The sequence below is a fragment of the Rhinoderma darwinii genome, chromosome 5 (assembly GCF_050947455.1).
Source record: "Rhinoderma darwinii isolate aRhiDar2 chromosome 5, aRhiDar2.hap1, whole genome shotgun sequence".
NCBI classification, from domain to species: domain Eukaryota; kingdom Metazoa; phylum Chordata; class Amphibia; order Anura; family Rhinodermatidae; genus Rhinoderma; species Rhinoderma darwinii.
In genome coordinates, this window is record NC_134691.1 from 309965806 (window position 1) to 309992358 (window position 26553).

The 26553-nt window shown below is 42.9% G+C and overlaps 1 protein-coding gene across 1 annotated transcript in view; it reads right to left on the minus strand.

Annotated features, from left to right (window-relative positions):
• Positions 1–653: 653 nt before the first annotated feature.
• PITRM1 (pitrilysin metallopeptidase 1) overlaps positions 654–26553 on the minus strand; it is a 34775-nt gene continuing 8875 nt past the window's right edge. Inside the window, exons 8-27 of the mRNA XM_075827438.1 lie at positions 26158–26284; positions 24375–24463; positions 23640–23768; positions 22684–22797; positions 20545–20641; positions 20263–20397; positions 19177–19315; positions 18607–18723; positions 18347–18476; positions 15288–15408; positions 15107–15183; positions 14653–14818; positions 14388–14488; positions 11705–11825; positions 9835–9900; positions 6977–7089; positions 6699–6824; positions 6333–6478; positions 3733–3835; positions 654–926 (exon numbers count right to left, since the gene is read on the minus strand). Coding sequence (XP_075683553.1) covers positions 833–926; positions 3733–3835; positions 6333–6478; positions 6699–6824; positions 6977–7089; positions 9835–9900; positions 11705–11825; positions 14388–14488; positions 14653–14818; positions 15107–15183; positions 15288–15408; positions 18347–18476; positions 18607–18723; positions 19177–19315; positions 20263–20397; positions 20545–20641; positions 22684–22797; positions 23640–23768; positions 24375–24463; positions 26158–26284 — 2311 coding nt within the window. The 3' untranslated portion in view covers positions 654–832. The remainder of the gene's footprint in view (positions 927–3732; positions 3836–6332; positions 6479–6698; positions 6825–6976; positions 7090–9834; positions 9901–11704; positions 11826–14387; positions 14489–14652; positions 14819–15106; positions 15184–15287; positions 15409–18346; positions 18477–18606; positions 18724–19176; positions 19316–20262; positions 20398–20544; positions 20642–22683; positions 22798–23639; positions 23769–24374; positions 24464–26157; positions 26285–26553) is intronic.

Here is a 26553-nt window from a genome sequence, read left to right on the forward strand (position 1 = left end):
AACGCTAACTTCCGTTCTTGTGGTCCTGTGACGGATACGCTAGAACCGAAGCCACAACGCAGATGTGAACGGAGCCTATCTATATTGGGAAGCAGCACCTGAGAAGCGAGACCCGCACCAGACTACTGGCTGCTCTCAACAGGCTTAAACCTCTGTTAATCCCCACTAAACCACCCAGAGTCAGGGAAACTGAAGCCCCAGGAGTGCATCCTATCTTCTTGGGAGTCAAGAGTCCCCTGCAGGCCGACTCATCAGGAAACCTGAACTAGGGGTGGGGGGGGGCGTCTGCTTTTATCTTCCAGTTTTTCTGTCTGGTGGAGGATCCATTAGGGGAGCGCTCATGGGTGAGATGTAAAACTTGGTTGCTTTCTTTCAGTAACAGCGCCACACCGGTCCTTGTATTGTGTCTGGAAACACAGCACCGCTCTATTGAAGTAAATGTTGCTGAGCTGCAATACCACACACAACCTGTGGACAGGTGTGGCACTGTTTATGGAAGACAGCAGCCAGGTTTTATTTAATCCTGGTTAACCCCTTTAATACTTTGACGTGTGAATAAACCCTATATATCCTCGATCCATGCTACCTTGATAGTTGCGGGTTTGATTATACATAGAAAGAAACATTAGGTTGGATTTACATAAACAATTCACAAAAGTACTTTTATCTTTATTTATTTTAATACTATAATTCGCCATTACAAGAAATGTTAAAGAGTTGAAAAAATAAATGTAGAAGGACTTTATATAAGCATTTATAAATAGATATCCCTTACAAGGACTAATAAACTATGTACTTTCATAAGAACTCCTCCTCTTTGTGAAGAATAATCTCATCGGATAATCCAGGTTGGATCTTTTGCGATACCTGAATTTTCAGGGCCTAAAATAGCCATTCCGTGTGTGCACTGACCAATAGATAAATACCTGTGGGGGACAAAAGACAAACACGGCGTTGGCGATTTCATTATATGTTTTTCATTTTGCTATACCGGACACAGGCCAAAAGACAAGGGTGGCGCTGTTTCTGGGTTTAAAAAAAAAAAAAAAAAAAAAAAAAAAAAGTTGTATTTTTTCTCTAATCCTGGACCGCCCCGTTAAAGGCTATGTGCACTTTTGCAACCATTTTTTGTGGATTCAAAGGCTCTAAAAAAAAATATAAGATGGTAGCGGGGACACTGAGGAGATTTGACATTCCCTGCAATCCTCTCTGCCAATATTGGAATACTAAACGGAAAAAGGGAGCAACACGGAAAACACTGAATTGTGGAATCGCTATTTACAAATACCTAAAGGATGAATCTTTACTTTATTGTACACCATGTCGATTTTATTACATATATGGCCAGTCTACCAGTGGTCAAGTGACCTGCAGATCAATAACCGGTCTGTGTAACTGCATTTGTTGAGATTGCAGACAAATTTTTCCTAGACCCATAAAGTGATTTTGTAAGCAATTTATAAAGAGCGTCTATAGCACCTGCTAAACTACGCCTCGTGGCTAGACCGGCCAAGACGCATCATGGGGCGCCATCATTTCAATAACGGATTACTGTGATGTAGAACATGCATCCCTGGTCTCACATGTGGACACACTGACTAGTTGCATGTAAGTCATAATTGTCGAGTTGAGTTTTGGCACAGCTGTAGCTACACATCCGAATGGGTATTAAGAGATCACAAGCTGATCCAGGATTTCCTTGAAGGGGTTGTCAAGGATTAGTAAAACATGGCTGCTTTCTTTGAAAAATATCACCACAGCTGTCCACAGGTTGTGTGTGGTATTGCAGTTCACTCCCAATTACTTTAATAGAGTCAAGCTGCAAAACCCGACACAACCCATGGACAAGTGTGGCGCAATTTCTGGAAGAAAGCAGCCATATTTTTCCCCCCTCTATTCCTTGACAATCAGTTTAGCTATGTCCACCTTAGCAACAGATGCTTTTGGTCCGAATACATCCAAATTTATAAATTAACCCCTTCACGACTGCCATACAGCTATATAGGTTCCAACTGCCGATGCCCCGTGCATTTGCCACGTGTATGAACGTTGACAGCCTGGAACGGGTTTAATGAGAAGAGTGCTGCTTCAGTGTGAGCAGTGCTGCACTCATGTCTGCCGGGGCTTTAAGAGCCCCGGACTACACCCCTCACTATAGATAAAGCTATCTGCAGGGGTTTGCGCCACCTAAGCTCCCTCTAGGAGTGAAATCCTCGGCCAGCGCTGACCGGGGATTCCCCTTCTAGAGGAAGCCCTGACGTCTCTTCATCCCCGCTGTAGATAGTGTCCCCCCCCTGTAGATAACGCCACCTAAACTCCCACTAGGAGCGGAATCCAGGGGGGGGGGGGTGACGCAATCTGCAGGTGGGGTGGTACTGTCTACAGAGGGTGCTATATACAGGGGGTGTGGCACGATTTACTTGGGCACTGTGGCATTATATGAGCACTATCTACAGGGGACCCTGTGGTGCTATCTACATGGGCACCGTGTGTGGCACTGTGTGGGCAATGTGGCACTACGTCACTATCTACACTGTGGTGTTTTCAGGTGGCTGCGCCAAAAGACCCATAACGAATAAAATTCACCCATTTTTTTTTTAACGTCCATGAAAAACGAATGGCAAAGGTCGGTGAAAAACATTGATGCAAAACTGAAAAATTGACAGTTGATCCATTGTTAACTGCCCTTTTTTTCACGTTGCGAGAATATAGCCTTACAGCTCTGTTATCTGCTCCCACCGATCCAGTGAGAGAGTGTGTGTGTGTGTATATATACATATATATATATATATATATATATGTACACACACGCATTATATAGGAGAAATATATAAAAAAAAATTACCAAAAAGTTTTTCCCGTGATTTGTCTGCTCAGAATAAAAATTAAAAGCATGGAATCTAGAAGATGAAAGTGTCGTAAGTCTTGTAAAAAAAAAAATGAAGTAAAAATAGTTGTGATATTCAAAGAGGTTGCAAAGATATTATCGTTTAAAGAAGTGCATATCAGAAATGGAAAATTTGACCTGGACACAGGGGTATCAAAGACCCTTGGTCATGAAAGGGTTAAGCAACTTTGCAAACAGTCTGAAGTAAACATTTCCTAGCATTTGGAGTCTACAGCCCCTACGAAGTCCTATCTGTTCGCAATGTAACAGTCCACAAAGAAACAGCGTAGTCTGATCATGCAGTCACTCCATCTGTCCCCTACTTCTTGCTAATATACATCTAGATACATTACCAAGAAGTAGGGGACAGATGGAAGAGCGTACGATTGCAAGGTCAGACTGCAGTGTTTGTTGTCTGTTGCCATGGAGATGCATAATAGATCTGCATTGTAGCTTTAGACATAACGATCTTTTGAATCAAGATTTGCAAAATTCCTTCATTAACATGGTTGTGTGAATGGATCCTAAAAGGATGCTGTACATAATAAACCAAACGCTATGGGTAAGAACACTATTATTCGAAACGCGTAAGTGTCAAAACACCTAACCTGTACTCTGTTCTATGTTATTTTTTAAATAAGTTTATACCTTGTAAGGATGTGCTGGAAGACCTTTTTCTATATAATAAACCAATGCCCATCTTACAAAGGTTCACCGGTTTAGGAATATTAATAGCTTTAATCTGGTTTTATCTTGACTGGGGCGTGATATCTTAATAAACCATTGGTTTCAGCATAACATTAGGTTGAAACAGTTGTGGGGTGATGATGTTAGAATTAACACACCTGCTTGCCACATTAATGAGATCGGAATGACTGACGGCAAAAAGTTGCTCTCTATGCTTCTGTCGCATGTCATCGGTTATACCATGTAGGAAAAGATTCATGCCTAGAATACAAAGAGTATTAGGTCACAAACTTCAGTGAAAATATAGAAGGTTTACCCCATTACAGAATAGATGAAGGTATAGAATATGGTAAAGTATTTGCTGTTTTTGCAGCCTGTTCTTCCTATCTCAGAGCCTGCAATTAATATGGTCTCAGATGGTCAACACGCCGGTATCACACTCTGCCTCTGGTTTGCCGGTCTCTTGAGTCAGTCAGTTTTGGAGATCGCAAGAATTGTATGAACTCCAAATAAAAATATGATTATTAAAATTGTATTATTTATTAAATAAACAGCTTGTTATATATTTACATTCATGGGAGTTTAGGAAAAGGTCAATTTTAATCATATAAATATGTGATGTTTTATCAATCTAAGACCTCTATTTATATAAAAAAAATAGTGATAACTAGGATGTGGTAGGGGGATAGAATATCGGTTATCTCCTCTCCTTTGTTCTCTCCCTTAGGCCTCATGCACACGACCGTAAAAACGCCCGTTATTACGGGTCGTAATCACGACCCGTAATAACGGGCTCATAGACTTCTATTGGCGACGGGTGCCTTCCCGTTTTCTCACGGGAAGGTGCCCGTGCCGTTGAAAAAGATAGAACATGTCCTATTTCAGGCCGTAATAACGGCACGGACAGTCCATAGAAGTCTATGGAGCTCTCGTAATAACGGGTGGCTACATGTGTGCACCCGTCATTACGGCAGCGTTGCTAAGCGACGTCAGTAAATAGTCACTGTCCAGGGAGCTGAAAGAGTTAACTGATCGGCAGTAACTCTTTCAGCACCCTGGACAGTGACTACCGATCAGTATAAACCTGTAAAAAATAAAAATAAAAGACGTTCATACTTACCGACAACTTCCTGCTTCCTCCAGTCCGGTCTCCCGCCCGTTGCCTTGGTGACGCGTCCCTCTCGACATCCGGCCCGAAGTCCTGGATGACGTTTCAGGCCATGTGACCGCTGCAGCCAATCACAGGTCAATCACAGGCTGCAGCGGTCACATGGACTGCCGCGTCATCCAGGGATGTCGGGCTGGATGTGAAGAGAGGGACGAATCACCAAGACAACGGCCGGTAAGTATGAATTTCTTTAACTTTTATTACAGAAAAGGCTGTCCCTTCTCTCTATCCTGCACTGATAGAGAGAAGGGGCTGCCGATTAGTGCAGTGCTATTTTGCCGCCAAAAACGTGCCCGTAAATACGGGTGGAATATGGGTGACGCCGGACCCATATTTACGGGCACGGGTTCGTAAATACTGGTGCAAAACGGGTGGAATACGTGAGACACCGGACCCGTATTTACGCCAGTATTTACGGGTGGGAAAAAATACGGTCGTGTGCATGAGGCCTAAGACTAAGTATCTTCACGCTGCTGCTCCAAGGCCCTTAATTAAAATGTCTAAATCTGCGCTGCACATGCTCAGTAGTTAAGTTTATCCTTAAAGTTCACTACTGGGCACAGGGCCAATTTAACACTTGGGTGGGCACTGTGCAAAAGTTTCACAAATGAGCCCCCCACTCCTAAACAGACTGGAGTGCAGGGGGTTAATGTCATCTGTGTTCCCAGTGATCAAGTTGCACCGTGGGCTGCGAGTACCAGATTTGTGCTGCTGTGTCATGTACTTATCACTCCGCCTCCCGCTCCACCTTTCAAACCTCCTCCCCGCTCCTTTATCACCCCCCCCGCAAAAAAAAAAAAGCCCAGCCAATCTCCTCAGACTGTGTGGCACCGCGGAGCCACATCAGTGCCGTGCTCCACCTAACTCCTAGTCTGGCCACCTGGGAAACTGCGTCTTCATAACAACCAAGAATGCTACAGAGTGTTGATTGGCGCTGCAGCAAACTGCTGCACATTTATCCACAGCGTGCAGACAACCGGACTTCTTATTCAGGAGCCATTTATGGAGGAGTCGGAGCTGGAAGTTTGGCTTACATACACCACAGCCTTGCTGGTTTGGAAGTACCTGGGTTTATTGGTGTCTGTCCCCCTAGCAACATAGATCGCATGTCACTAAGATATGCCATTATTGGGAGATCGGCAGGAGTGATGAGGTGACCAAAAAAACAAAAACAGCAATTCTGGCGTTTTTTTTTTTTGTTTTTTTTACGGCCTTTACCATGAGGGTTAAATAAAAAATTTGATTACATTGTTTTTTTTGTAACAATTTTTTAATTTTTTTTACAATAGTCTCCATCTAGGGCTTGAATGGAGCACAAAGATGGCAGACCTGGGGGCTTTCAGTAAACCCCCAGGCTGCCATGACAACTGTCCACTTCTTTCTAACGGATTAGATGCCGCGGTCGCTATTGACCTCGCACATCTAAGTGGTTAAATGGCCGGGATTGGAGTTTATCTCCCACTCCGGTGGTTGCAGTGAGGTGTCGGCTGTAACATACAGACGACACCCGCTGAGTATGTCTGGGAGGGGTTACGCTACCTCCACTGTGTATTTATTGGTCCTCGTTAATGCTTTAAGTCCCAAATATACCTTTGTCAGAAGGAGCAACAGGAGAATCCACAGCTGAAAATACTGATAATTTGGCTTCATCAAGGTCTTGCAAAGTAAACTTTCCCGACTTAGCCCAGTTGATTGCCTTTTCAAATGTGGACAATGTAGATAATGAATTCGGATCTCTGTAAAATAAGCAAACATTATTTATTTCCCATTGCTTATATAGTGGCAACCTATTCCGCAGCAATCTGCGGAGATCGTCATCATTCACATCAGTTCCAGTCTCCAATGAGGTTCACAATTTCCCAGACACACTGGAGCCAGTTAATGGGAGACCATCTTGTAACACATTATAGCTGATGAAATGTCAAGTGTCTATATGAAGGATGTTCTCATGCTCACCGATACGAGTAGAACGCGAACACTCCATCAAAGCTCAACTTAGCTCCTCCTCCATAGGCTCCTCCTTTTTCTCGGATCTCCCCATGGAGGAATTTTGCGGTTATTACACGTGCAAGTAAACGAAGGCTAAATGAAAAACATTTTTCATTAAGATAAAACCAAACATATGGGTCATTTTAATCTAAGCTTCCATATGTAATATGGGCTAATAAAATGACTTTTGAATGATTTACTTCAGTCAGAGTTTTATGAAGACGCAACCCTTGTAATAATTTTACCTGGCATAGTCAGCATGCGTGTAAGGGACAGTCCTTATACATTCACCAATATAATTTACAGGAAATGGCAGGGAAAAGTGCGTCTTCATCTGACAGGGTTTGAAGGTTGGGTCCTAAGTGTGAAAACAAAACCCTTATATTATTATGAAGAGCAAAATTGGTTCTTATCCCATGTTCCTTCGTGAAATCTCCCCATTACATTCATTCAGAAGCCTAAAATAACCACGACCGACACAAATACATTTCCAAGACTAACGGAGTTGCCTATACAGGTCATCTTTTATCTAAGCGCCACAGGATCACAATAGTGGAGTCGTGCCATTACCGTCACCCTGTTCAAGTGGCAGGTCTGTCTCCCCATGCCACATGTGGGCTATATTCAGGGGCGTAACTAGGAAAGACTGGGCCCCATAGCAAACTTTTGACTGGGGCCCCCCCCCTCCCCTGGGTGTCACACAACCCCCCCCCCTTGTAGATAGTGCCTTTTTTACAGCCCCCCCCCCCTGTAGATAACGCCATCCATACAGCCCCCCCTCTGTAGATAGCGCCATACATCCCCCTGTAGAGTACGCCATACAGCCCCCCTGTAGATAACGCCATACAGCCCCCCCTGTAGGGAACGCCATACAGCCCCCCCTGTAGGGAACGCCATACAGCCCCCCCCTGTAGGGAACGCCATACAGCCCCCCCCTGTAGGGAACGCCATACAGCCCCCCCTGTAGGGAACGCCATACAGCCCCCCCTGTAGGGAACGCCATACAGCCCCCCCTGTAGGGAACGCCATACAGCCCCCCTGTAGGGAACGCCATACAGCCCCCCCCTGTAGAGAACGCCATACAGCTCCCCCCCTGTAGGGAACGCCATAGTGTCCCCCCTCCCAAAAAAATGCGACCTACAGTGTGTCCTACAAAATACATGTATCCCCTCTCCACAGGATCTCCACAGGATAGGGGATACATGAGTGATCACTGGCAGCGATAGGGAGAACGTGGGACTGAAAGTCCCCTGAACTTCTCCATCACAAACCTCTGACTTCCGGCGTCTGCGCAGCTCAATAAAAATGAAAGGAGCGCTGGTCACGCATGCCCACAAGCACGACCGGCGCTCCATTCATTTCTACGGAGCTGCCGACACAGACCCCGGAAGTCCGAGGTTTGTGATGGAGAACTTCAGGGGACTTTCAGTCCCCCGTTCTCCCTATCAATGCCAGCGATCACACATGTATCCCTTATCCTGTGGAGATCCTGTGGAGAGGGGATACATGTCTTGTGGAGAGGGGATACGTGTCTTGTGGAGAGGGGATACGTGTCCTGTGGAGAGGGGATACGTGTCCTGTGGAGAGGGGATACGTGCCCTGTGGAGAGGGGATACGTGTCCTGTGGAGAGGGGATACGTGTCCTGTGGAGAGGGGATACGTGTCTTTTGCTCTATTTTGCGCCTTCAGGACCAGACACCGTTTAGCCCTTTTTAGCACGCGTTAGTTAAATGGCTATAACTTTTTTATTTATTGGGCTAACGACGTGATTTTTGCGTCGTTTTTTCCGTAGACAATGCAGGTTTCATTTTTTATCGTTTTTATACACACTTTTTTTGCGATTTTAGAATTTTTATTCATAAAGTTTGAAAATAATAGTAAAAAAATAAGCTTTTTTACATTTCAGCCATTTTTTTTTAGTAATAACATAGTTTTACCCTAAAATAGACCTTTTATTTGTGATCGTCATTGTGTACCGTAAATTTTTATATATTACATGTCTATATTAGGGTAATTGGGTCAGCACTAGCGTTACAAAAATGATTGGCGGGGGGGAACGTGTTTTTTTTGGGGTGGGTATTTTATGTGTATTTATTATTTAAATTTTTTTTGCACTTTACTTTATTATTTTTTTATTACTATGGTCTGTCCCGCAAAGGTCAAAAAAGACCTTTGGGGAACTTTATATATATTTTTTCTTTATTTTACACCATGTTTTTCCACTGTAACTGGAGCTGCACAGCAGCCCCAGTTACAGGGGAAATCAGCCCTCTCATAGTGACTATTGTCACTAATAGGGCTGTGCTGGGTCTAGTAAGACCCAGCAGCAGTCTGCCACTAACGGCACCCGGCGATCATGTGACCAGTCACATGATCACCGGGAGGAATAGAGACAGCGCCGCTGCTGCTGTCTCTATTCCTGTACACAGCGCGCATACAAGTGATCAGAGAAGACAGAAGCAGCGAAAGCTGCTTCTATCCTCTCCTCAGGGTCCCCGGCAGTCACTGACAGCCGGAGACCCGACATTCAGCTGCCCGATCGCGCGGGCTGCAAGTTAAAACCCGAGCCGTAGAAAGTCTATGGCTCGGGTTTTAAGGACACTGACCGCTGGCCGTAAAAATACAGCCAGCGGTCGGGAACCAGTTAATGGCAGAGCGGGGAGATACCTCCCTGCTCTGCCGTAGTGTTCAGTGGCGTCCCGCTGTAGCAGACATAGCGGCTGCTAGCAGAGCCTCCGGCCATGGTGGGGGCCCGTGCCGGCGGGCGACACGGGCCCCCTCATGCCGCGGGCACCGTAGCAGCCGCTACTGCTGCTACGGCGGTAGTTACGCCACTGGCTATATTCATCAAAAGGGCACACACTCTATTGATGAATATGACGCAGGCTTAAAACATCGCCAGGTCTGATCTCTAATCAAAAACAAGTGGTGGAATAGCTTGAGAGAGGAGTTTTACAAAGCCCGGCACGCTATCCTGACAGATTCGGAGAAGGGCCTGGCATAAATAAACTGATGTATCTGCCCAATGAGTTAAAATCTAAAATCGGATACATAAATAAAATCCCAGCTGTAGATTGTGTATGATGTTAAATAAGCAACTTACATTAATTAGCTTTCTGTAGCCGGTGTGTGGACCGTCTGTTCCAACCAAGGCAGGGTTTAAAGATTTCTAGGAATTAAAAAAAATATATTTATATGTAAAAAAAAAAATCAGATAAAATCTATAGTAAATGTATATTTGTGAGTGGTTTGTGTGTCTGGAGCCATAGGGAAACCTGCAACTGAAATGTGATGTTATAAATAGGGTTGTAGTATGGGGATGTAGTCAATTCTGTTTGCTGCATTCTCATACTACAACCCTATTTATATCTCGCAGATCGTATTAAGACAAAATCTCGCCATCACAATAGGGAACTGTCTCCAGGGCATTGCTTGCTTTATAAATCGCTTTAATTGGAGCAGTCTTGATTGTAACCATGGAAAAACCACAGGTCTGCATTGGAGCTGTAGACACAAAATGGTAGGAGATTTACAGTCTACGAATCCCGTGTAGACTGTTCCTGCAGTCATTCTTCCTTCCATCTGTCCCCTACTTTTTGCTAACTTACATTGCTTAGGTAATCAAATCGTAGGGGACAGAAGGAAAGCAGTGCGACTGCAGGATCTGACTACACAGGGTTTGTTTGTAGTCTGTAACCATGGAGACACATAGGTCTGCATAAGAGCTGTGGACACAAAACAGTAGAGGATTTTTAAAGTGTACCTCCAAACAATTCTAGCGCAGTACTTTGCTTAAACAGAAGCACAGACCAGTCATGGCTCATGCTGCGGATTGCGCATAACTCAGCGGAAGAAGAGAAGCCTGCTCTGCCTCCTAGGCTCCCGTCTTCATTATGTAGTATCATATTACTTCTTACAGGATTATCTTCCATAATCAAGATGGGAGTTTATGAGATAGAAAAAAATGCTGTCTCTTACTGCAGATGTAGGAGCAGCCTGCGGCATGGCCACAACAGAAAAGAGAGGACGAGCAGATGCAGGTAAGTGTGCCCTCACACTTCATTCATTCAGACGGTGCTGACATCTATTACACTTCTGCTAACTCCCATACAGACACTAAAGGGAAGTGGTAATCTCGAAGTCTGGGCTGGATAGCAATGAAATCAGATCTGAATTGATAATTCCACAGGACAGTGTCTTTAAAGAGGCTCTGTCACCACATTATAAATTCCCTATCTCCTACATAATGTGATCGGCGCTGGAATGTAAATTACAGCAGTGGTTTTTATTTTGAAAAACTATCATTTTTGACCCAGTTATAAACAACGTTAGATTTATGCTAGTTTCTTAATAGACAACTGGGCGTTGTGAAAAGAAGCGTATGACGCTGTCCAATCAGTGACCAATCAGCGTCATACACTTCTCATTGTTCCAGCCCGGCTTCTTTCACTGCACAATCACACTGTAACAATGGGCTGGAACAATGAGAAGTGTATGACGCTGATTGGTCACTGATTGGACAGCGTCATACACTCCTCTGTACAACACCCAGTTGGTAAAAAGTAAAAACAGTTGGTCATTAAGAAACTAATTAGCATAAATCTAAAATTGTTTATAACTTGGTGAAAAATGATCGTTTTTCAAAATAAAAACCACTGCTGTTATCTACATTACAGCGCCGATCAGATTATGTAGGAGATAGGGCACTTATAATGTGGTGACAGAGCCTCTTTAAGCCTGAAGATCAGAGATGTGTTTTGACCACCCTGTGGTAACGTCCTTAGTGGTGAATGATACAAGGTAAATTGTCCAGTGTAAACGGACAAGAAAGGATTATTTTAGGGGTCAATATAAAGACCAGACTATCATTTTATTTTTATTAAGTATATGCAGGTTTTAGAATGGTCTAAAGTAAAAATAAAAAGCAAGTAAACATAAAAAACAGGGCTTTGGTGTTGGACAATGTGCGGTACCTCAACAATATGAGGACGAATGGTTTTGCGCTCTTTTTTATTCCGATGGATTCCAGCCAAAAAGTGTTCAACTTCCTTTGCTGCTGCCGACATCTGCTGAGGTGTGGTGTTCACAGAGCACCTATTGGGACAGGAAACAAAAATTTGTGAACATCTTCACCAGAATTGTTAAAAAGGGAAAGTTCTAAAAGCTCTTATGGCTTTACTAAAATGACGCATCACCTGACCATGATGACCAATCACTGCCCACCACTAATGCGCCACGCCGTCTTTACCAACAGTTGAGTATATTGAAGAGTATATTTTTATAGTATTTTAAGCAAACATAACTCCGCTAGTAACTCAGAAAACCCCATTTATATTGTGAATAATGACTGGCAGAACTGTATTAACATTAAGCGTCCTGGTTTAAAGAAGGGCTAACCTTTGTTCCCTTTTGCTGAAATGTTAAATTTGTGATTGGATATTTGCAACAATTTTTTATTACTTGAATACATTTAAAATAAAAATAACTAAATAACTTTGCAAATAGTTTTGATTAAAAAGATCCTACCGTTTTGTGTACGCAGCTCTGTGTGTCTCCATGGTTATACACACAGGCTTGTAGTATGCATGAGTTATTAACCATAAAACAACTAATTCTAGAGAAAGAATTTCACGTAAGGGCTCATGCACACATCCTTGTCCTTTTATATGGCTGCAAAAAACAGACCGCATACATATGGCTTCTGTGTGCGGTCTATTTTTTTAACAGACCATTGACTAGAATAGGCTGGACAGATCCGCAAAAATTGACAGGGATAGGACCGGCCCTAAATTTTGCAGATCAGGCATACTAATCCGCAAAAAAAATAAAAAAATGGAAGAGTGCATTGTCCCATAGAAATGAATGGGTCAGTATGCTATGGGTTAAAATAATCGGATAGCACACTGAAAAAATTTACGGCTATGTGCATGAGCCCTAAGATATGAATAGAAATAAAATGACACAACATACAACAGAAAGAGTTACTAGAAGGTACATACACACGCACATCAATACTGCAGTTACATGGCGACTTCGGCCGTGACATAGGTCGGGTGCCACGGTCAGGTCATGGAAACCTGCGGGTCACAACGCAGGCACATTCCCTTTAAATTCCAAGCGATGCCTGCAGTGGCACATAGCGATCTTTGTCCGTACCACCGGTGTCGCGGCCACAATAACCGTATAACCTCAGCCTATAACAAAGCCTCACATGCAGCCAGTCATTTGACATTTATCAGCAACAATGTTTTTATTGAAGTGTATATTCACTTTTGTACGTAATTTCCAGTTTATATAGAGGCTGAAGAAATCCCAGGAGCCAGGTAGCGGGGACACCCAGAAATTTGATGCTGGTGCCTACATTTTTGGGTTGTTTTCTGCTGCTGTTTATGGACGTTTTTATTGCCGGGCAACAGAAAAATTAGAATTGGCTCCTGTAGCGGTTTAGGTGGCTACCAAAGACTATAAATTTGTCTCGCACGGATTACCATATAGAATGAAACGACATAATAAGTTGAGTAACTGTGTAAATACATTACATCTTATACTGATCCGGAATTCGGCCCGTGTTACACTCCAGAGCTGTAATCACACTTCTGCAGGCTTCAAATCTTGAATCTCCAAGCATTTCTTCTTGACTCAAAACTTGCAGAGTTTAATCTTGTGATCTGCATTCTAGGAAATGTCTTGTTTACACTCGACACTCTACACCAGTGGTTCCCATACTTTAAGGCCAGGATCCACTTTTGGCCAAGACTTTTGTTTGTGGACCCCACCCCCTACTACCATACTTAGCCCCATTTCGTATTATGTATTTGTCAACATCACAGATAAGTCCCTGCAACATCGAAAACAACGGCAATTGTGTTGGGATGGGCAAGGCTCAAGGACTCCTGCTGCTTTGCATCGCTGAGGCCCGACTATGGCTGCTGACGGTGGGTCATGTGAGCCGACCCGTCCATTAGTGGCCATCAGAGGCACAGCTAGGGGTTTAGCACAGGGGGTGAAACACATCTGAGTGGGGCCACAACACAGTATTATGGCCCTGTAGCTGCCCCCATACAGTATTATGGCCCTGTAGCTGCCCCCATACAGTATTATGGCCCTGTAGCTGCCCCCATACAGTATTATGGCCCTGTAGCTGCCCCCATACAGTATTATGGCCCTGTAGCTGCCCCCATACAGTATTATGGCCCTGTAGCTGCCCCCAAACAGTATTATGGCCCTGTAGCTGCCCCCATACAGTATTATGGCCCTGTAGCTGCCCCCATACAGTATTATGGCCCTGTAGCTGCCCCCATACAGTATAATGCTCCTGTAGCTGCCCCAACACAGTAGAATGCCCCCATATCTGCCCTCCATGCAGTATAATGCCACCACACAGCCCCAATAGTGCCTAATAAAAAAAAGTAAAATACATACTCACCTATGCCCGTTCTCACAACTGGTGGAGGAGATGCTTCTGATCCTCCGGTCTGTGCAGTGTGCGGCTCAGTGCAGACAGACGTGATGACATCACTACATCGCGCCTGTTTTCTCTGAGCCGCTCACGTTTCATTGCTCACGGAAAAGTGAATGCAAGAGCAAGCAGCCATATGCATTTAATTTACAGTGAAACCTCACTCTTTAAATATACTATGTAGTGTAGGGCTTTACCTTATGCTGTCACTTAGTAGTAAGTAGTTCCGAATACGTGACATTTTCCGTAATATTGGGCCCAAGTCAGTCATCTCAGCAATCCTTTTCATCATCCGGACCTATTGTAAAGACATGTAACTGGTAACGCGCCAATAAAAAGAATAAGTTAAGAGAGGCATTACCAGCTAGATCTCTGAACGGTTTATGCTCCGACGAGGCACAATAACCGGAGATTATATGAACAAAAATAACATTCAGTTCTGTATTCAGTTACTTTTACTACCTGATCCATTCCATTGAAGAGTTCTTGAAGTTCCCCGGCAGGCGTCAATGTTCGGCTTGCTCGTATAGCAGCGTAGGTATGGCCAGAATCTGGAATGCCATTAGACATCTCCTGTGCGCTCATCCTCACTAAAACTCGAAGCCGTTCCTCATCATTAAAATGGGGACTAAAAAGAAAAATGTACTTTCCATTATCTATAATTTCATAAAAAACTGAGGTTCCCAGATTACAAGAATGGAAGATTTTCAGAATTTCATATACATACTTTATCTGTGGAAACAGACTTCCGCTACAAGGCTAGTGCGGTTTTTATTTTACATACAGTCTACAGGATCTGTTCTAGTACATCAAATAATGCGCAGCACAAATAACTATAATTTATAGTAGTCCAGAAAACCCCTAAAATAATGCACAGAATCCCAGAAAGTAGTAATAAGTGCTGCGGATAAAATACCGGTTAAATATTTCGCTCCATAGGTGCATCATGTCAGGCATATTCCTGTCCAAGCAAAGTGATGAAAACAGCACACCCTAGTGGAATAAAAAGACATAACAGATGTGAAACGTTAAAAAAAAAGGGACAATTTTATTGTAAAATAATCAAAGTGACTGTGGTATTTGTGCGGTCAGATCACCTGTTCGTATGTGTCCATGTTCGAGTCATCTGGTATTATGTGAGGACAGACAGACATCCCTCCTGTTGTCAGCTCCATCTGCTGTGCTTGATCACGGTAGTTATAAACACCACATCCCATCCTGCAGAAAACAACTGCATCAGTCACCACATGGCAATCAATCACATTTTCACCCCCCCAACCGCTAATACTGCTTCATAGGGAAGGATGATCGTTTTTCAAACATACCAATGTTGCCCAAGTCATCTCATCATAAACCATTTAAAAAAAAAAAAAAAAAAAAAGTGCATTTTATTCCTACGGGTGCCGTATGAAAATGAGCACTGAAGCGTCCTGCAATCCAGGGAGTGTCCTGCATTCTTAGTGGTTTCTGTATACGGTGTCCGGAGGAATAATTGCACTTTAATGGTTCCCGATGGGCTGACTTGGGCAACATAGGTATGTTTAAGCAGAAGTCAAAGTAATGTTCAGATGCCATATAGTGTGTGTATATATATATATATATATATACACACTACCGTTCAAAAGTTTGGGGTCACCCAGACAATTTTGTGTTTTCCATGAAAACTCACACTTATATTTATCAAATGAGTTGCAAAATGACTAGAAAATATAGTCAAGACATTGACAAGGTTAAAAATAATGATTTTTATTTGAAATAATCATTTTCTCCTTCAAAACTTTGCTTTCGTCTTGGAATGCTCTATTTGCAGCAATTACAGCATTGCAGACCTTTGGCATTCTAGCTGTTAATTTGCCGAGGTAATCGGGAGAAATTTCTCCCCATGCTTCCAGAAGCCCCTCCCACAAGTTGGATTGGCTTGATGGGCACTTCTTGCGTACCATACGGTCAAGCTGCTCCCACAACAGCTCTATGGGGTTGAGATCTGGTGACTGCGCTGGCCACTCCATTACAGATAGAATACCAGCTGCCTGCTTCTTCCTTAAATAGTTCTTGCATAATTTGGAGGTGTGCTTTGGGTCATTGTCCTGTTGTAGGATGAAATTGGCTCCAATCAAGTGCTGTCCACAGGGTATGGCATGGCGTTGCAAAATGGAGTGATAGCCTTCCTTATTCAAAATCCCTTTTACCTTGTACAAACTCCCACTTTACCAGCACCAAAGCAACCCCAGATCATCACATTACCTCCACCATGCTTGACAGATGGCGTCAGGCACTCTTCCAGCATCTTTTCCGTTGTTCTGCGTCTCACAAATGTTCTTCTGTGTGATCCAAACACCTCAAACTTCGATTCGTCTGTCCATAACACTTTTTTACAATCTTCCTCTGTCCAATGTCTGTGTGCTTTTGCCCATATTAATCTTTTCCTTTTATTAGCCAGTCTCACATATGGCTTTTTATTTGCCACTCTGCCCTGAAGGCCAGCATCCCGGAGTCGCCTCTTCACTGTAGACGTTGACACTGGCGTTTTGCGGGTACTATCTAATGAAGCTGCCAGTTGAGGACCTGTGAGGCGTCTATTTCTCAAACTAGAGACTCTAATGTACTTGTCTTGTTGCTCAGTTGTGCAGCGGGGCCTCCCACTTCTCTTATTACTCTGGTTAGAGCCTGTGTGTGCTGTCCTCTGAAGGGAGTAGTGCACACCGTTGTAGGAAATCTTTAGTTTCTTGGCAATTTCTCGCATTGAATAGCCTTCATTTCTAAGAACAAGAATAGACTGTCGAGTTTCACATGAAAGCTCTCTTTTTCTAGCCATTTGGAGAGTTTAATCGAACCCACAAATGTAATGCTCCAGATTCTCAACTAGCTCAAAGGAAGGTCAGTTTTATAGCTCCTCTAAACAGCTAAACAGTTTACAGTGGTGCTAACATAATTGCACAAGGGTTTTCAAGTGTTTTCTAATCATCCATTAGCCTTCTAACACAGTTAGCAAACACAATGTACCATTAGAACACTGGAGTGATGGTTGCTGGAAATGGGCCTCTATACACCTATGTAGATATTGCATTAAAGGAATAGTGTCACCACAAAAAAAAAAAATTCATGTCAGTTTAATGTTAGTGTTTTATTAAAAACGTTTTTATTTATTTGTGTGTTTGTGTGTTACTTTTTTCTATTTTTTCACTTTTTCTTCCCTATGGGGGCTGCCATTTTTTTTTCCATTTCTGTATGTGTCGATTAACGACACATACAGACATGGAATACGGCAGCCACAGTCCCATAGGGACTGCGAACGGGTCCCGTCCCATCCACTTCTGTGTACGCCGTCTGTGTGGGAACTGCGCATGCGCCGCTCCCACACAGTTCAATTTGAAATGCGCGCCGTCCGGCGCCATTTTCCTGTGGACCGGAAGTCGCGGCCGGACAGTAAGATTACTACTTCCGGTCGCGGCTTCCGGACTTGTGCACTTGGACCAGCGGCAGCAGACGGAGCGGACGGGCCGGAGGGAGCCGCGGCGGCAGGGTTGCAGGTAAGAGATTTCTATGTATGTTCGGGTTTGTGTGTGTTTACTACTGTATGTAAACATACTACACTGTGTGTTAGCTCAAAAAATGGCGACACACAGTGTAGGAGGTTAGACCGTTCAATCCCCTCGTTTATCCCGGCACTAGCCAGGATAAAGGAGGGGGGGGATTCTCAGAGCTCACTAGAGCGAGTGCTTTTTTCCCAATGTGGTTGCTTTACCACATGCAATGCTGCAATTTTGGGAATAGCTCCATCTAGTGACCAGCAATGGGAAATATTATAAATTAGAATCTAATTTATAATATTTCCTGACTCGTGAAAAAAAAAAAATAAATGTGAACAATGTTTAATCACCTACACACTAAATGTTTAATTAAAAAAAAAAAAAAAAAACATGTTTCGCTGGCAACACATTCCCTTTAAAAACCAGAAGTTTGCAGCTAGAATAGTCATTTAGCACATTAACAATGTATAAAGTGTATTTCTGATTAATTTAATGTTATCTTCATTGAAAAAAGCAGTGCTTTTCTTTCAAAAATAAGGAAATTTCTAAGTGACCCTAAACTTTTGAACGGTAGTGTATATGTGCAACTCTATGACTATTATAGTGGTATAGAATAGGTCACTTACTTCGTTATAACAGAGCAGAAGAGAGGCACATATGGCTTGAGTTCTTCAGGAAGAGTATTAAGGCTGGAGATTGCTCGGAAATAAACCATGCCATTTGTTGGCTGGGCACAATACTGAACAGGAACCTCACCTGAAATACAACACATAGGTTTACTTTGCAATTACACAATATTTTAGACAGAAATAAGATATATGCAAACTTCTATGCATATCCCATAATAACCTTCACGGCACTGGACTATATGGAATATACACATCACCTGCATAAGCCAATTCCAGATCTGTATGTGGGATTGTTGGCTCGATGTCGGATACTTTGAGTGCAGGGAGACATGAAGCGTCATGGGGTTTACTTTGCAACTCTAGTAACTGTAAACCTGTAGAAGAACAAATAGTTTTATTCACAATTCAAGAAAAATACAATAAAAACTTAAGACACACAAATATAGAAGTAAATTCATAGAACATCGACCCTCCGTATAGACACTATTAGAGAATACCTCAAGTATTAGCCTGATCACATGGTACACCTGCTAGAACTATAAGGCCAAATGCACATGATGCGTATGACGTGCGGATTATCCTGCCGTGTAATCACATTCAAGTAATCGCATGCAGAATTTTTCAGGTAGGTGGGACCTGCATTTATCTAATGTTTAGGACATATCCGGAGGATATGTCCTAGATGTCTTTCATAGGAAAACCATTTTAAAGTTTTTTTGGGATTAACAATTTTTTGAATTGGGTTTTCTGTTTGTTGTAGAATCGCAGGAAAATTCCTGTGTATGTAACATGTGTGGGGGATATTTGGTAAGTATTTAGTACGTTACCTTTTTCATAGATTTGTTTTTGCTCTTCTTCAGTCAAAGCTTTAACCTTCTGGTTCAGTTTTTCATTTTCCAGTTGGCCTTTCCGTTCATAATAATTGTCGTCAGGACTCATGGATAAAGTCATTGTATGTAGATTGTCCTGTAAAATAGTATTACAAGAACAAAATGTAAAATGATCAGATCATTCACTGGTAAAATGGTAATACAAGCAAATAATAAGAAGTTCACACTGTATGTACTCATAAGGATATCAAACCAGTGTCTGAGGGATCAAAGACCGAACACATGACTTTGAAAGCGTATCTGTCACCTATACATTTTAGGAAATCTTAGGCGGGTGCATCAGAATTGCCAAGGTGGTTCATTTGCAAATATGATGCAGAGTCGCCACGTTGGCATCAGCCCTCTCAGGGAGGCTAAGGGCATCCTCATTTACATATAGTATATCTATCTTTTGTCCCGATTCACCCCCAATCAGAGGATTGTGCGTTTCTGATGCACCCAGTAACGTCTCTTTATAATGTTAAGTTATAAATTAAATGGTATATGGTTTGATAGTTACAGTGTAATGTAGGGGTAGGCAACCTTTTTTGTGCGTGACTCTCCTGGGAACACCAGCTTCGGGAGGGGGTGCACAATAGACAAAACAACGGCTACTGAACACCAGCTTCTGGAGGGGGGGGGGGTGCACAATAGACAAAACAACGGCTACTGAACACCAGTTTGGAGGGGGTGCGCACAGGAGAGAGAGCTGTCAACTTTTGCTAACATTTCCTTTTACAGGGCGGTTACTGAACTCCGTCCATGCGGCGCTGACCACGGGGGGAGAGCGCAGCGCTTCATTTTGCGCTTGGCGATGCTAAACACCAGGAGAGAGCAGTGCTGCACTGTGTGCTTGCCAAGTGTTCAGTAGCGACAAACACAATGAAGCACCGCACACAACGGCGCTGGACATCGGGGGAGGGAAGTGTGCCAGCAAACCATGCCCCATGTGGCACTTTGCTGACCCCTTTTGTAATGTTTTAGCAGCGCATTAACAAAAAAATAAAAAATAGGATTATTTTGTTCCATTGAGAATACAATTACCTGAAAATATTGCTTGACCTTTTCTTGAAGGAATGTGGGGTTTTCTTGAAGACATTGTCTGAATTGATTGATTTTCTCTCCAATTTTTAACAAGTCAACAGGGTCTCCATCATGATTCCAGCAGGATGCAATGTACTTGTAGGGGGGGGGGAATAATGTGTAAGATTTTGTAAACATTTAGGGTGCACTGAGGATTTACATTTAAACACAAATTTTTTCTGCTTGTGCCTAAATATAATCGGTTACAGGGCATGGAAATAAGTAATAAATAGGCAAACATACCGATGCCAACGAGAGGCCAAAGCTTGTAGACTGATGTTTCATCTGGATCTCAAGCTTGTGGAGAAGTGCGTCAATTCTTGCGGTCTCAAACCCCTTCCTGCAATAAAACCAAACATTCAGAATAAAAAAACAAAGCCTGATGATCATCCCCCCTTCTCATCCCAGTTGTGGTTAGTAGACCTTATTATGGTTTTACACTTCTTCTAGTGCGAATACCCAGAGCAGCACGGCTTATTATTAGACAATCAGAATAGTCATCTTAACTATATACTTGTGCTACATATTGATGTGTTAATGAGCAGGGCTGAAAAGGGACAATCTGCGCAATATTAAACACCAAATAAGTCGTGTTTTATTCGCAGGCGACTCCATAAGGCTGGGTTCACACAGTGCAGACGCACCGTGGCCGAAACCACCCACACACGTAGATCGGCGCAATCTTTAAATTGACTACAGGGAAAAGCACTTTTATTGTAAATGGCGGCGCAGTTATGTAACGAAACAGCGGATTATTTCAAGAGAACCTTTCACCTCCCCATACATGTGCAGCTGAGTGCAGCGTGTAACGGGGAGGGCTGAACAAACCCAGGGGCACTTTAAATTTTTTTCTACCCTCCTCCGTTATTTAGATATCGGTGCTGTAATATTTGGCGCCCGATATTTAAATAACCCCCATAACTGTCAATGGTGCGTGTAAAGGCAAGGGGGCGTGTCACTGCTACAGGCAGTGCAAGAGCTGGAGAGAAGAGAGCGCGCATGCGCGCTCTCCAGCTCATGCACTGTCCATAGCAGTGACACGCCCCCTTGCCAGTTCGGTGGAGAGATCGGTCTTGTACTTGTCTGCCATGAGCTGAAGAGTAACAAGCGTGCACGCGCGCACACGCTCTACTCTCTCCAGCTTTTGCTGTGACTTTGTCTGTAGCTGATTGGACAGTGTCACAGTCATTTTACACGCCCCCTTGCCAATTACACGCCCCATTGACAGTTCAGGGGGTTATTTAAATATCGGGCGCCAAGTATAACAGCACTGATATCTAAATAACGGAGGAGGGTAGAAAAAAATGCAAAGTGCCCCAGGGTTTGTTCAGCCCTCCCGTTACATGCTGCACTCAGCTGAACATGTATGGGCAGGTGAAAGGTTCTCTTTAAATAAACCGCTGTTTAGTTACATAACTGCGCCGCCATTCACAATAAAAGTGCTTTTCCCTGTAGTCCATTTAAAAGATTGCGCCGATGTACGTGTCGGCAGGTGAAAGTTTTCTCTTTAACAATGAAAGTGCTTTTCCCTGTAGTCAATTTAAAAACCACACCACTTCACGTGTTGCCGCAGTACATTTGCAGTTAGACCCAGCCTTTGGGTTTATACTTATTGGCTCTCAGTTTGTTTACAGAGACCAGATGGAATTGTGAGGTTTTATTTTATATGCTCACTTGGTTGCGGGTGTTGTGTGGTGGCCTCTGTTGCTGTGGTGCTGTACCTATGGGGGGGGGGGGGGGGGGGGTGAACCTGACCTGCCAAAAGGGGTGCTGTTGGGCTCATGGGTTGCTCCCCCTGCAGGTGCTATGTTGTGGCAGCATTGGTTGCCATGCGATACTGCACCCAATAGGAGTAGGGAACCACTGAAAAAAGGTTGCCCTGAAGTGGCAAGTGAGCTTATACGGTTTGATCAAAACGTTAATAAAGAATCTCTTGGTCATGTTTATAAATTACGCTTAGCAGCAATAGATCAATGTATATAAAGTGGCTGCCGCCCAGATCTATTTCTACAGTTTGGACTAATAACAAACTAAAAAAAAAAAAAAGTGAAAACAGAATAAATACTGAAATATTTTTTTTTTTTATAAACAAAACTTTAGACTTCCTACATCGCCACGGTAGAAGGACCTTTGGTAAAACAACATAAATAGCACTTTATACCAAACGCTATCACATTCTTACTTCAGTTATTCTCTTTGCAAGCACAAGTACTGCAGTAATAGAGCAAGAAAGCTGCAAGATTACGGATATATTCACAACAGGTGATCCTGTATCTTACAGTTATGTTAGGCCATAAATGCCGGATTGGAGGGCCTCTTCCAAGATTGGCGGTGTATCTAAACCCCTATCCATCACCCACCTTACTGCAGGGTCACACTTACTCAACAACCTCATGAATAGTTTTACTTATGATTTCTTTCACAGACTGGACATCATCTTTATCTATTCCTTGTAATCCAACGCTGAAGTAAGTATCCCGGGTGTAATTGTTAAACCTAGTATTAACGAGAAAAATAAAAAAGAATTCCATCAAACTCAAGCAGTTTACAAATTGGATTTATTTTCAAGGAAAACACACAGTCCAAAACGTATATATACACAGGAACATTCTGCTACACGTCCAACAGACAACACAATCCCGCAGCAGCGGCCCCGACAAACACGTTACAATGTATCAATTATTTACAGTTAAAAGGATTTTCCAGCAGAGGCATTTATGGCATATCGACAGACCATGTAAAAAATGTCATAGGTGGAGGTCCTACCCTATCGGTCAAACATGGGGGGAGGGGGGCCCGCCATATTCAATCTCCGATTGGATGCAGACCTCCACCTTTTACACATTTATGGCATATTTTAGGAAAATCCCTTTTAAAGTGAAACTAGTATTAAAATCTGATGCCATAGCAAGGTCAGGATATTATAAGTACAGGTTCGCTAAACGGTTATGCTAAACGGCGCAAAAACATACAGCGATGTCCAGCCTATGAGTCCGCTGTATTCACGAGGGGAAGAGCGGACCCTCCTCTCTATATAAGCCTGTACAGAAGTGGACATCCGTTATTAGTGAAGGATGGGATGTGGGGTGGGATCCCCTCTAGTCTATTTTTAGTGAGCTATTGCACAAAGGGCACCATTTTTTTTTTTCTATATTTTTTTTTTTACTAGGGGAGCAGATCGTACTGGCAGATCTGCTTTAACTAAATATTTTTTCGTCAGGGATTGAAATTGATTCTACTGACTAAACAAGTAGGAAGGGAAAACACAAAGTGACAAAAGTAAAACAAAATGAGAAATAATAGAAAGAAAAAGTAAAAAAAAAAAGAGGTTGCCTTACCCGGTGTCAGGAGAGAAATCCGTCCCGAGTTTGGCTTCTATTAAGGCTTTGTAGAAAGGAGAATTTGGTCCATCAACCAACAAAGATGACAAGAGGCTCAATGTAAATGCTTCAAATGAGTCTGTAATACTAATAAGCAAAAAAGACATAAATCCCTATTTTATATGTTCCTTTCTGTAAGGGATAATACAAACATATATTCCAGCATTGTGATGTAGATGTTATTCTGCACGTTAGACATGAATCGTAATATAAAGACCAAGACGACGAGTCAACCTCATCCTGATCTCCTCCATCTTTGGCTTAGGACTTGCTGATGGGTGCGGTTTAATTAAAGGGTCTGGTCTGAGCTTGCCAGTTCTCCAGGTCAGAAAGAGAAGATGGGAAACGCATTGACTAAAGCTCCACAGCATCACCTGCCAAGTTGAGGTAAAACTGCAGAACTAGCGCAACTTATACTTAGCGACTCCAAGAGCTGCACGCCAGCGCAAAAGAATTTAACCAAGATTGTCCACGTTTTCACAAAAAAAAAAAGGAAACACATAATTCAAGTTACGTAATTACTTTTAGCAGGAAAATGACCATTTGACCCAGAGGAAGGAAAGATAACCCGCCCTGGTCATTCGCAAACAATTCTACGTCATAGAAGTTGGATAATTTCCCTGGATAAATTAAATATTATTCAAAAACATTATGCGGATATCTATAAACATTTATAGTAACTCATATACTCACTCTGATAAAAGGAAGCTCACGCTGACCATCGTCTGTTTGGCTTTGTCAGATGTAAAGGTGTCCAATCCACACGTGGCGCAATATTCTCTCTGCAAAGGATATAATTTGCATTTAAGTGTTTTTTGTTTTTTTTTAAACTAAATCTCGCTTTTTAGAAGATTGGAAAATCAAAATAATGAATGCAAAGCTGTGTTGGCGGTTTCCGTCACTCCAAGATCAGCAGCAGTATGCATCCCCGCTCGACGGCTGCCCCATCCATATTACTTGTTGTCGCAGTAGTGTGGCCCCAATGGTTGGACTTCCACCATTAGAAAATGTATCACCTATCCAGTGGATAGGTGACAATGGTTTGTGTCTGGTGTACCCCTTTAAAGACCCAACCATTTTTTTGTTTTTACATTTTAGTTTTTTACTCCCCACCTTCCGAGAGCCATAACTTTTTTTCTTTTTCCGTCAATGGAGTGGTGTGAGGGCTTATATTTTGCGGGGAGAGTTGTAGTTTCTTTTGGCAAAACTGTAATCCCTCCATTGTTTTTTGGGTTTTGTTTTCACGGCTTTCACCATGCGGTAAAATTACAACTTAACTTTATTCTGCAGCTCAATACGATTAGGGTCAATGCGCACAATGCGTATTATGTGCGGTTTTGCCCGCGCGTATTGGCTTGCGGCAAAAAAGGCAGCATAATACAGTACCAGCATAGGCAATGAGATTCCAGGGAATCTCGCATACCTGCTGCGGTATTTTCCCGCACATAAATTGACCCGCGGTGCGTATATTCGGAACCGCAGCATGTCAATTCCTTGCGATTCCGCTTGCGAATTCTATCTCCCTTGTTCTGGAGAGATATGCAGCAAAACCAGGAGCATGAAAACGTTGTGATTTACGCAGCAAAACGTAAAACCCCCACCGAAAAACGCATCAAAAAACGCACCTTCAAATGCGTTTTTTTCCTGCGAATTTCTTGCGGTTTTGCTACGTATTTTCCGCAGCAAATACGCAACGTGTGCATGTAGCCTTAGGGTGATACCAGGTTTATATAGTTTTTTTTTTTTTAGGTTTTACTACTTTTACAAAGAAAAATATATTTCGTTAGATCGCTGGTACAATACACTGCAATACTAATGTATTGCAGTATATTGTCATTTTTACAGGCTTCTGCTAAGCCCGACCATAGGCACGGCTTAGCAGAGGCAGACCGAAGGCAGACCTGGGAGGCCTTCATTAGGCCCCCAGGCTGCCATGACAAACATTGGCGCGTTGCGGTGGGGCTGATTGGCTGTTAGAGGGGGCCAATCCCCTCCTAACGGTTTTAAGTGCAGAGGGATCTATTGACAGCCGACACCTGCAGCGTATGGAGCGGGCTCAGCACGTTAGCCCGCTCCATGACGTAGTTTTGTCATGGGGCGGGAAAGGGTTAAGGGATTGCATATACTGCACTTTCCTTATATACGTTTAATATCGAAAAGTCTCAGTAGTTTCCATGCTCTATTTTCGGGTTGCCCTTACCAATAAAAGCAATGATTGAATAACAGAAGTATATTGAGGTCATAACTGAAAAAGGATACAAAAAGAATGCAGAAAGCAACATATAATATAAAAGATACATGCCCACTCAAACCTAAAAGATGTATAATGTATTAGATGTTTACTGCATCAGAAGGGAAAGGAAGACGCTACCTCAATCTAAATAATCTATACATTCATGTAAATGTTTTGTTACAAAATAATCATCATTTTCTGAGTAGAGAGGAGGACATTACAACGAATAGACCTTGAACTTACGGGACTGTCCCATCTCTGCTGTAAGGGAACCACAGTACGTGGATCAATGTGCCCAAACTTGCTCAAGGCATCTTCGTGAATTTGTTGTAAGTGCTGCTCCAATGGAAGATTCCCGTAGGTAAAGAATCTGCAGAAGAGAAGCAAATGTAACATGGAAAACAACTTTGCATTATTAGTCAGACGGCACGGTTACCCACCCAGCTAAGACACTGGCTACACTACTTACTAAATAAAATCCTCTACGCATCAATAGTCCACAATCATATTTAAAGCAAAATATTTTTTCCTTATAAAGGCCCTGTTCACATCTGCGTCGGAGGCTTTAGTCAGATTCAGTTTTTGCCGGAAAAATTAGCGCAGCATGCTAAACTATTCTGTCCAGCAAAATGACGGAAA